General features: G+C 38.4%; 1 protein-coding gene across 2 annotated transcripts in view; it reads right to left on the reverse strand.

Annotated features, from left to right (window-relative positions):
- The window catches only part of atg7 (ATG7 autophagy related 7 homolog), a 52833-nt gene extending 43087 nt beyond the window's left edge, over positions 1 to 9746 (reverse strand). Inside the window, exons 1-11 of one of the 2 annotated variants that reach the window (XM_079342118.1) lie at positions 9222 to 9746; positions 8341 to 8530; positions 8104 to 8158; positions 7140 to 7257; positions 6934 to 7011; positions 6729 to 6845; positions 5213 to 5359; positions 4778 to 4866; positions 2827 to 2948; positions 846 to 936; positions 466 to 610 (exon numbers count right to left, since the gene is read on the reverse strand). In XM_079342118.1, the coding sequence (XP_079198244.1) occupies positions 466 to 610; positions 846 to 936; positions 2827 to 2948; positions 4778 to 4866; positions 5213 to 5359; positions 6729 to 6845; positions 6934 to 7011; positions 7140 to 7257; positions 8104 to 8158; positions 8341 to 8512 (1134 nt within the window). In that variant the 5' untranslated portion in view covers positions 8513 to 8530; positions 9222 to 9746. Of the gene's footprint in view, positions 1 to 465; positions 611 to 845; positions 937 to 2826; positions 2949 to 4777; positions 4867 to 5212; positions 5360 to 6728; positions 6846 to 6933; positions 7012 to 7139; positions 7258 to 8103; positions 8159 to 8340; positions 8550 to 9221 lie in introns of both variants that reach the window. The other variant, XM_079342117.1, reaches the window with a different exon arrangement.
- Between the last annotated feature and the right edge of the window lie 2807 nt (positions 9747 to 12553).

A 12553-nucleotide genomic window follows, 5' to 3' on the forward strand; every position in this document is an offset into this window, starting at 1 on the left:
AATCCACCTTTGCAGGGGATCAATGTATGTTTCCAACCTGCCCTCCAGCTGTTATGTAAAGACAGATTGTGATCTGCGTGTTTATCCCTTTAGCTCGCCTCGAGGTGTGCACCAAAAAAAGTCTGCTGAAGTGTCATCTAATTTTATCCTAAATATGTAAGTGTCTTATTTTTTTGACCTCATATTTGAAGCTCAATCAAGATACAATGTTCAACGTTGAGTTTTTAACATTCAGTGAGATGGGATTTGGAAAATGTAAGAGCCGCTTGCTGTGAGTGATTATCACATCCATTAGTAAAAACCTCAACACAATCTTCAATGTAAAACATTGATTCTGAAGGGTATGGGTGCTAGTCCAGAAGATCCAAACCTCCTCATTAATCCCTATGAGAAAAACTCCTGACTGTCAAATGTTCCGCCTCCTGTCAAGTCTGTCTGTCCATCTATAAACACTTATCGCCTTACCATTAGAGTCCTGGCTACATTGCAGCCCAAAGTGCCAGCTCCTAGTAGGAGACACTTTGTGCTGACCACCTTGTCCAGGTCCAGGGAGGGAACAAGCCTCCATCTCATCAGCTTCAGGTTCAGGTCCACTGATGATTCAGCAAGCCTGCAGACGAGCAGATTAGAGAACGAAATATTTGTATATTAAGTCATAAAAAAAACATTGAGGCCTGTAGTCAAGAAAAAAATATCTATTGTGGAAGCCTAACCATCAAACAACAAAGACTGATCATTTTTTGTCATACATATTTCCTACATGTGTATACATACATACACGTGTGTGTTTTAATTGTCTTCAGCTGCGGGCTAAAGTCAACGTTATCATCTACAACATTCATCACCTTTTGGGGTCCATGCATTCACTGAGGTTGACCATCCGGGGTCCCATGGCCCCTTTAGGATTCTTCTCCCAGCCGACACTCTTGGGACATGCTGTGAGACAACAAGTGACACGTTGTTTAACTAGCACGAAACATCATGAACAAATGTGTCGATACATCCACCTCCGAGATCACTGGCTCTATCCTTTTTAATGCCTTTATAATAAAAGGGACAAAGCAGCAACCTTACATTTAGAAAATGCAGCAGGGATGTGTCTGTCTGGATGTGAAAAAACCCAACAGATGTTCTCAGTTTACATAAATGTACAATGACTTGGTTTCTGATATTTCCAGTTTGTCTTTACAATTGCTGTGAGGGGCAGTACAACGTTCATCCATCAGGCCGACATAACAACAACATATCAGGCACTAGCATGAACGGGCGGCTGTGGCTCAGTTGGTAGAGTTGGTCGTCTCCTGTACCGGAAGGTCCCCAGCTCCTGGAGCTACATGTCTTTTTTTAATTTTTTTATATTACACCTTGAGCAATAATGTGACAAACTGGTGAGATACACATGGCAAATAAAGTACAGAAACAAGGAGAAGGGATTTAGACAATACAAAACAGAAAAAGGCATAGGACAATAGTTACAAGATGTAATAGAAAAATAAGTAAATGAGTTAAAGCAAAATAATGAGGTTTCAGTAAACACACATCAAGTGACAACAACTAGCACATATAGTACAAAACTACATGAAGTATAATAACAATCAGAAAAGAAAGAAAAAAATAGAAAGAAAAGAAAAAGAAAAACAATTAGTCAAAAGAGCGATAGAGATAGAGTGAAAGAGCAGAGGAGGGAAAGAAGGTGTTTTATGAGGTGGACTTGAGAGGGAGAATTATCAGTGTGGAGCTACATGTCTGATGGATCCTTGAGTAAGACACTTAACCTCAGTGTGCTCTCTCGTCATCATGAATGGATTAGCTACTTTTGATCTTCACTTTACATAGCAACCACTGTCGTCAGTGTGTGGACAGGTGTGAACAGGGGGGCGTGACCTGAGCTGTAAAAGGGCTTTGAGGAAGTCAGAAAATAGACACAAGTAATAAAGACAACAAGTAAAAGTAGAACATCAGTAGCGTATGGATGTTAGACAGCTGTGAGCAGGAGCAGTGAGACTGAGAGGAGAAAGGACACGTTAGTTAGTGAAGAGCTTACGATCCTTTCATCGTACCTGCTCACTTGAAAACATTTTTTATTTTAGTCGAGCTTTTGATGCAATGTACGATACGGCTTTTCTCTTTGCCTCGAGCTTTAGCTGCCAAATGTACGAACGTGACTTTGTTACGCAGTGTGTATCAAACAAGGCTGTGACGATGTACGTCTGAAACTGATGTGTTGGTTTTAAAGCACCATGAAATATGTCTTTCTTTCTGACGGGTTAAACACTTTTTCATCGGCGCAGAGCTGAGCCGGGTGAAGTCTGAGGTAAATTGATTCATCTGTTTCAAAACAACAAAACGACATTAGTCGATGCAAATTTCAGCTCAGCAACAAAAAAAAGAAAAGCTTGATTTGATTGTTGCAGCATGAAAACATCCCTGTGGGAGTTCATTAAAATGACGGTTGGGCTGAAAAGGTTAAGTGAGACACCTTATCTAAACTCAACAAAACCTTCACAGATCACAAAGCTTCCACCTTCCCTTTTCTGCTATTACCATTTAAATGACTTTCATCCCTTCTTCCAACAGATACACCAATACAAAGAGAAGCAGTGTGATATTTGAAAAGAAAGCAGGCAGCCAAAGTGGAAAGTAAATTTACACTCAGGGTTCAAAGCAGGAACATTTTTCATAGTTGACATACACACACTCATATGAATGAGAACTAATGCAGAGAGGCATATGATATATCAACACACACACATACACACACACACACACACAGACGGTGGGTAGTGTGAAGAGCTCAGACACTAACAAAACCTGAATGGAGATTACCTGAATTGAGAGGAAGCTTGGGTAGTTTGATCTGGAAGATGAGACTGTGCTGAATGGAGCGGCTCCCCTGCAGAGTTCTGTCCCTGAAACACAGCACTTCCACCGTGTCCAGCTTTGAACCCCTGACAACAACATACAAGAAAATAGGAATTCTCAATGAAAAAAATAAATTGCACATAATGCACAGGTTACAGATTAAAAGGCTATACCATAAATACTAGGAGTGCACACTAAAGCCAAGGAGTGACTTCCTGCGTTAAAAAAAAATGAAGCCAATGCAGAAGCGTAATAAAACTGCAGTTCCTTGAGTGTCCACTTGAGACTGGCTCCAATAGTCAGAGAATTCTAATGAAGCCCCATATCAAAATGGACATTTTTTAGCAGAAACAAAAGAATATGTTTACAACAAATTTGGCGTCTGTACATCATGTGTTTCTTGTTTTTTTGCATCGGCAACAACTTGAGTCAGTAAACCCAGCAATGCATGTGATGTTACGTTGAATGTGTTAATCGAGGGAATCAGTATTTCTCATGTTATACTTCAAGGTGTCAAGACTGACAGAGAAGGTACACTTTTAACTGAATCCTATGCACTTTTTAATTCACATTAAAAAAGTAATAAAAAAAAACAAAGTGGCTTTCTCACATCAATGAACTTACACGTAAAGTGAGATAAATCACGCTGATTGGTCAGCTAGAACTTCAGCTGACAGCTTTTAAAAGGTTCAAGAGGACATAATACGCTGCATGCCAAGTGTGTGTTTATACAATGTTCCTCAGGCAGCAGCTGCTGTTTGCTGTGTGTGTGTGTGTGTGTGTGTGTGTGTCATACATTGTGTACTATGGGTTAACCATCGACCGATAGTAGTGGTCAAGCGGCTGTGGCTCGGTGTTAGAATCTGTCAACTTCTTAACCAGAGAGCTCGAGGGTTCATTCCTGGTGTCACATGCGAAAGTGTTACTTTTGTTAGACAATGAACTACAATTTGTTGGAGCTGCTACAAGGATGGCGTGCGGCGTAGAAGTGCGTGTGAATGGAATAGTACTGTTGGGCACATTACCCAGCAGCCTCTGCAATTAGTGTGTGAATAGGTGAACGTGACATGCATTGTAAGACGCTTTGAATACCATGAAGACTAGATAAGCTCCAGGTACATTTACCATCCAACGCATGGTCTGTGGCATCAAAACTAACATCTATTATAAGGCAGAAGGCTTCAGTCACATGTGTGGTGTTTGTACTGCTAATCTTTCTGGATAACTTCCTTTCATGAGGACATTTTTGAAATCTGTGGATAAAAAAAACATTTTGATAAAATGTGCGCAGACATAAACTGAACTGACCGGAAAGTTTGACTCCTGTTTTGGCATGATGACGTGAGTGATGATATTGCCAAGTGAATTTCTGGAAACTGGACAACGTTTGAGTCACAGAGCAGAATCCGAACATCAGTCTTCATGTTTGGGAATCTGCTTCCATTTCGAAAGAAAGTTGATGAATCAAGTTCGTCTCATCATCGCAAAACACTTTCGACACCGTGACTAAGATTCAGCCAACGGTTCTTTTTTTTTTTTTTCCATCCGAGAGGTGCATAACACATCTAATTTTAAGTTTTGTTTCGTATATGACGAACGCTTTTCAAGCAATAACGTTGACTTCAGAGGTCGTGCAGCGTTTTGATTCACACAGATGTTTGTGCCCTGATTCCAACGCTTTAGAGCCAAACTGGAATTTCCTGCCCTCTAAAAAAAAAAAAAAAATTTCCTGTCTTTTCACATCCCTCACTCAAAAGACATTCATAATTTAGTTCAACCCTAAACTAACTGCTTTCTTTTTGAAGAACTTCCTCATCCCTTTACAGCACTCATAACCCGCATGCACACACACACACACACACACACAGCACACAACCTCATGTACACACAGCACAAAAACAGAACTAAAGTTTACCATCGGTTGGCTAAGAGGACGAGCAGATTCCTTAGCGGCCAGCCCGGATGTTGAGACAGAGTACAAGGATCATACACGCCCACAGTGACCTAGAAAAATCAAACAAGGTGTGTTTACATTACTGTGTGTGAGGGTGTGTATGCGTGTGTGTGTGTGTGTGTGTGTGTGTGTGTGTGTGTGTGTGTGTGTGTGTGTGTGTATATACATGTGTGTTTGTGTGTGTGGGAGCAAGCAAGAGACAGTGAATGTGGTATTACGAAAACCAAGTCTGATGGGAGGAGGATAAGGATGAGCCAGCTCTACAGTACTTATCTTTGTACCCGGTATTTGACTTTCAAATCTCTTCATTCTTCTATGTTTATTTTTTTGGACTTCCAGATGAAATACTTCACCAGGAAAAAAAACAAAAAAAAACTGAAGAGACTAAAAAGGCACCTTCTTGGCGTCAGTAAAGAAAGCATCCCAGTCGCCGAGTGCAGCCATCTGAACAGCATCATCTGTGTACTTCATTATAAAGTAAGGTACTGCAGTGGTCCCTCTTTTGATACACAGGCCGTCATAAGCCTCCTGCAGGGCTGCGATCTGAGGGAGGAAAAATAATTAGGTGTCAGAAATAAATATAGCAAGGTCTGAAAGGTCAATGATAACTAGCATCCATGTCCTCTGAAGGTGAAGTTAATGGTGAGAGGATGAGAAAGGTAATCCTGAAGTCCCTTTTTCTTAGAAACATACCATCAGCTGCGTCCAGGACTCCCCGAGTCAGATCACACTGACTCGGTCTAACCTCAGGTTTCCTCCAAGCAAATGTTGTACTCTTTCAAACGGTTCTACTCCTTTATTGAAAATCCATTTATGAATCATTTCTATCAAGACAAACATAATTACTGCGGTTTCATTTTGCCACTATCTGAATGATAAACGCTCAAGTTCTGCTGAAAACTAGGTTAGTTAAAAGAAGGTAGACACTTTTTTTTTTTCATTCTAATGATACAAAGACTGGTTAGTAACTTTATGTTTGGATTCGAGCTCGTTCTTCGCAGAGAGCCGTTCCATCTTTAGTCGGCTGTGATGTTGTCTTTAAGCTCGTGAATCTCAGCAATAAACTGCCACAGTGTTAAACTACTCTGATTGTTTAAGCTGATATGAGAGAGAGAGAAACACTTGACTAGGAAGTGTGGGAAAAATGTAGAAAGATAAGAGAGATTGCCATCGCTGTAGTCTGCAGCTGGTTTCATAAATAATGCCAAACTCTACCTTCATGAGGCCTATTCACACAAGAGCACAAAACTCTTTGAACCCACATTTACCAGAGTTACAGTAACAAGTCTTTTTTTCCCCCTTTTCATCACTTTATCGTAATGTTCTTTAACCTACAATTATTGACAGAACCGAGGCTTTAGAGTGAAGGGGCCTGATCCTGTTCCTTACTTGGGAAATCTCATCCATAAATTGACATTAGGCGGGTATTCTTTCGTTTTCCTCCTTCATTTAAAAAAAAAAAATCCCGTCCACACGCCAAATTCTCAAGTTTTCAAAATGCACCGTTATGCCTTTCAAAAGCATGCCAAGTTAAAAATGGTGTACTTGACATGCGAAGATGTCTAAGATACAAAGTTGTTCATTCAGGCGCCCATCGACACATTTGAAGCACTAGTTGGGTTACGTCCGCTATCGCACAAAATCGCACGAGAACAAGAGTGACAGCGTCGAGCAATGATGTCAGCCGGAGGAGTAACCGGCTCTAAGTGTGGAGTTACAAACCCAAACCTCAGTGTTCCCCGTCTACACATAAACGCCTTCAATAGAGTTTCAGAAAGTCTTCACCCCAGAAGGAGTTTTCTCAAAAGGTGCGCGTACGAAAGGCCAAAACTCACAACGTATTTCACGGCACAGTGTAGAAATACCTGTGAATAAATGTGATGAATGAAAAAGTTCAACTTTAAGAGTCAACCTGTTTTGCTGAGAAAACTTGTTCGAGCACAGACGGTTGTTGGACAATCTTGATGCCTTCTGGGAAACAGAGTGCCGGGAAGCAGAACCAGTAGTAGAAATGGTACTTCTTCAAATCCTTAAAAAAAAAAAAAAAACAGAAAAGTCACACATAAAGTCATTAATAAACAAAACTAACACACGTATAAGAAACTGTTTATACGCACTGCGAAGGTCAGCAGAATGAATCTAGAGAGGATGGACGGGTCCTTAAGAGCAGCCCCGGACTGTATAGCATCCCATATCTACGAACAAAAGCAGATGATTATGATGATTTAAAAAAAAAAGAAGAAGTTGCACGATTTTGAGACTTCTATTATTTCAGTGAAAATCCCCATCAGAAGTGAAGTCTTGTGGGACTGGAGAGCTTTACCTCCTTTCCCTCTTTCTCCAGCAGAGCCTTCTTGTCGGTGGTCTTAAAGGCATCGAGCGTGTTGGTGTTGTACAAAGTTCCGAGAGCTGAACAGCAACGGGCTGGTGTGGGACCATCACTAACAGCGAAGAGACAATCACAACTTTATTTAAAAACTGTATGAAAACAAAATGTGAGTACGGACTTCAGAGGGCTGCAAAGCAACCTGCTGGTTCACTCGACATAAATGTGGGGTTTTTTTTTTATTTTTTATATTAAACTGTAACTGAAACAGCTATTGTTCTTCTATCATGAACATGCAGAATGATCATTGTTTTGTAGAACAATAAAGTACCAAGTTTCTCACCAACTCCATTGATGAATGTGTACAGTCTGACTTGAATGTCATTTCCACTCAAACTTGAACTTGCAGTGCATTTCTTGCTTGAATTAATCCTGTTAAATCCTTCTCAGTCAACATGAGAATGGAAAGAGTCAAACTCTGTTTCTGCTCGTAGCATAACATTTAAGATGGATTCTAAGTTGGATGTGATGACGGAGAAAGTTTGGCTTACTATAGAGGAGCCTGCACATGGCGTCACGGTGGACACATAGAAACATCTGAACGAACAAAATGTATTCAGTTTGTCCTCCATCACTGATCTAACCAGGCTCACGTGTGTCTTCATGCTCTGCTCTGTGTAGATTAATGCCATAGCTTTGAAACCATTTGAAACCCGATTTCTGACCAAATATAAATATCCACAGTCCACTGTGAATACTTAGGATCTCTGTTGAGTCCAAGTGTACTAAAATTAAGCAGATATATGTCTGTTTTACTCTAGTTTGCGCAGTTTCTCATACTGAAAGCAGCGTGTGTGTGTGTGTGTGTGGGGGGGGGGGGGGGTCAGGAGTGACATCAATGCATACCCTCTATAAGGTTTATATATAATGTGTGTCTTACACTTCATCATACTGTACTTACACTTCAAATGCACTGAACTCCAGCGTCAGACGTGTGGGCAAGCTAAGTGGGTCACCTATAGGACAGACATTTAAATTAAACGGTTAACAATTGTTCTTTTGTGGTGAGCTTCCATAGTGAAACACTGAAATAATGTTGTAAAATGGCATACAATATATAATAAAAAAAGAAAAGAAATCAGACAAAAGTAACTGCATAACTCACTGCTGTAATGTAATGAACCATCTCCCCACTCACCATTGTAGTAATATCCTTTGATACATTTGGGGCTCTCATCTAGTCTGTAGTCGTCGAGCTTCTTCTGAGTGAGCTGATGCCAGAATCCGGCCTCGAGAGCGCTACTGAAGGGAGCAAACTGCAGCTGCAGGTCTGCCGTGGAGGACGCTGCTTCACTCGTGCCAGACGCCATCCCAACTTCACTAACAGACTGGGCAGCCAAATACGAGCTGCGAAAAGACACAATATGTTTCAAAAAGGTCTGCAGGCTCTCTGATTTACAAGATCCCTTTAAAAGAAATTCTCTACTTTTTGCTTCTGACTGATTAAACATAAAGTTCAAATTATTAAGCTCTCACAGAAAAGTTGAGGATGTATTAAATGTATTTGTTTATGTTGTCCCTTGCATTTCTGCTTAATGGGGAGAATTTAATAAGCGAATACTTTTGATCTTGTGACTGTGACAGAAAAAATAACAATTCAAATACACATTTTCAAAGTCATAGTGTAAAAAGTATCAACTATCAGTGTCATTGTCTTTCACATATTTAAGATGAAAAAGAATATGCCAACCATTTTATTAAAAAAAGAAAATAAAAAACGTTTATTCTATTGCATTATTATGAATATCATGCTTAATTTCATAGACTATGAGCTGTATATCCAGTTCTGTGTCACTTCATAATAAAGCAATGAAAAATAGTCACTATAGTCACTGCAGAGAGTTTACAGCCTATTGTGAAAGCAACATCTTACACACACCTCGCATTTCAGAGAAATCACGTCGAACATAAGGTCTTTATTGTGTTTGCAATAACATGAGTTCGAGTTGTGATACATGAAAGCAAATGCACGAAGAAAAAAAAGCATTAATAATTGCAAGCTGAGCATTGTGCACTCACCAGCTCTTCTTCACTTCCTGGTCCAGTGGATCATATGATCACGAGGCTTGTCAACAGAGCAGTGCAGTGTGGGTAAATAGCCAGCACTGTTAGCTTAGCAAGCTGCTACAAATGTCTATTTCTACGCCCTATGGTGAATGTAACATTGAGTATACTATAAAGTACCAAAATGTGAAGAGGAAAGCGCAAACGACGAAGCATGAGAAAACTGACAAAACCTTATACGTCCCGTTTCTTTTCATGTCGGACTTCACAGATCCGGTGTTTAAGTGTTAAGAGACACCAAGACGTGAAGTAGATCAGGTTTCTTTACATCCGCACCCGGCGCGTTAAAGTTGTTTAAGTCACTAAGAAAACGTAATTTTAATTCAGACAGGAACACGTCAACTAAACAGAAAATATAATAATAAACCTAGGATCTGATTTTCATCGGTATGGTCACCGGAAAATCTGACATTGTGTTTAACCGGTTCCCTAATAGCAACATAGAGTTAGGGACCGTCTGTAAATTACTCGGCTATGAACTAAAGCACAATGTTTAGTTCAGGTTCACAAATGCAAGAAGACCACAGCTTCAATGCTGACACCCTCTATTTTATTGGATATGTTTTAATCTTAATAACAACAAAGTTATGGGTGTTGGGAAAAGGACAAAACATTGAACTCAATGTATCAGTGCCTTGATTATGATGTCTGTTTTGTTTTTTCAAAGATGGTTGATTTCATGTTGCTTTGTACATACTGTACATGTGAAGGACTCTCCATCATGTATTTAAGAAATATATGAAAAAGCTTACTATAATTAACAGTAGAATATTATTGTCATCGAGAAATTAACTGTTTTTAATTGATTCTTGTTACTTTTGTCTGACTTTAATAATAATAAAATATGAACATTTTGTGATTTGTTATCTTTTCATTATTATATTTTATCTTTGCTTTTTGTTTCTCGAATACACTGTCTGGTCGCTTGTGTTGGGGGTAATTGTGTGTTGTACTGAACTATTACAAAAAAGCAAAAAATGATATTGATAAGGATGTCATTATAGCTTTCTATCATATATGTTCTATTATCACAAAAGTCCATAGCTACATTAACCTTTATTATACTAAAACATTATTTAGCTGCAGGGGTCTGACGTTTTTGATCATTAGAATGGTATCATTTAAATATAGTAATGTCTTATGTGGCAGCTGGATATATGGACTAAAAAAATTAAGTAAATAAAGTTTATAATGCATCAAAATATACTCATTGGCACATGTTCTGTTGTATTTCAAACTTCGATTGAAAAACCTGTTTGTTTTTATCAACCATGACGGCATGTGGTTCATTTTTGCACTTTGTAAAATAAATGTTCAATTACATATTTATTGTTCAAATGATGTTTTTATGGCTAAATATGGCTAGTAATTAGACTGTCTGTATCCATCATTTTCAGAATATGAAATTAAAATAACTTATCAAGGGTAGGTGTAAGATATAGGGATTGTTGTAATTAACACATTTACCCTTATACTTTACTGAAATGTGATTGCGTTTAAACAATATTTCGTAAAAACTTAAGTCTAGACCACAGTAAAAATAAAACTGGAAAATTTTCCTCTGGCAACCCTGCTGCTTGTATTTTTTCGGTTAGTTTATGTGACAATATTTAACAATGATTAAGAAGAACTAAGTAAGTAATTAAAGACTAATGTGTACAAGACTAAATAATATAACATTGCAATAGTGAGTAGTGTAAAGGATGATGAAGTGAACATGAGGTTGCTGTCTTTTACAGTATTTACATTATAGAGTGCATAGATGATCATTTTAATTAAATAATATTTGTATATGCAAAGAGTCTATATGTTATATGTATATGTTAATTTACAATACATTAATTTGTGTCTGCTCATTTAAGGGTTAAGGGAGGCTATGGGAAAATAACTCATCTGATGCACGTTTTATGTAGCTTATGTTGCTGCAGCTGTGGGCAGAGAAGAGGAGGGTGATGGGTGATTGAGTGACACCAGCCGTGGTCCATGCTTTGCAGGTGGTGGCTATGGAGGCTTGAAGGTTTGGAGTGGTCGGTGATCAATTATTTCAAAAGAAATAGTGACTTTCAGGAGTTTGTGAGTGTGAGCACGGTTAATGGTGCATTATATGTGAGGTTGGGTTAGTCGTTCTGGAAAGGTCAGATTCTAATTCTTAATTTAATCTAATTTTTTAAATTTGAATTCAGTTGTAGTCTTTGCACTTCAAATAAGACGTATTGAATGATTCCTTCATCTGCTTCGATGAAGAAAAAATGTTAATTGAATAGTTGATAATCAGTGTCTTCACACTTATCTTTGTTATGTTTTAATTACTCTTCATTTTGTATGATTGAATGAAGGTTGATTATTTAAAAACCATCTTGGTTGAACATTTGTGCAGTGATTTAAATTCTTGTCCATGCCTCAGTTAAATGTGCCTGGAGGTTCACTTCCTCTTATATCTGTATGATCACATTACATCTACATATCATGTTAGCGACATATTTTTAAATCTACAAAATAGGTGCAAATCAACCTGGTGTTCATATACTACCTGCTTTCAAACGTGTGGAGTCCCCTCTGAAAAACTGTATTATCACCTCTAAAACATGTTTAAGTACTTAGACGAAGCAGTATAGTGCTTAAAAATAGTATTAATGCAAATACAAGGAATAAGAAAGATACAACATGCAGGCCTCAAAAGGCAGTTAATGCTGTAAAGCAATACATTTAAAGAAAAAAGAGGACGACGAGAAGACAAAGAAGATGACGTCATATCCCAAGTTATATGGTTTATGTTTTACTTCACCATTATTCTGTATATATTTCAAAACTCAGTATTTGCATTTCAAATAATTTTGTGAGAAATTCTTGGGGATAGCCTGGACTCACATCAAATCAGTGGGGGACTGTTTAGTGTGTTTGATAGAAATACTTTGATACAAAATATTATATTTTGGGCAACATAAATAAACTGAAGTTAATGTTCTAAAAGAGGACAGTGTCACTGGCTGGATTAACCACTGGCCCTGGGTGCTTGGAGTGGTAGTACATCAGGTTTTTTTGGATAGCAGATCACTTGCAGATTTGTTTGGTAATTTAATAAGCGCCACTCAGATTGAATTATTAACAGAGTCTGGTTGTATAATACGATCATATCTTCCTATTTGGCAAAAAAGGGCCTTTGTCATCATCCATTTCCAAACTTTAATTGTTTTTTTTTACTGTGTTCACATTGGGCATCTTTATTAAAAAGAAAGGCTTTTTATAAAAGTGACAGAAATGTCTTTTCATATAACAAAACCATTAGC

The sequence above is a fragment of the Symphodus melops genome (genome assembly GCF_947650265.1).
Source record: "Symphodus melops genome assembly, chromosome: 4".
Lineage (NCBI taxonomy): Eukaryota > Metazoa > Chordata > Actinopteri > Labriformes > Labridae > Symphodus > Symphodus melops.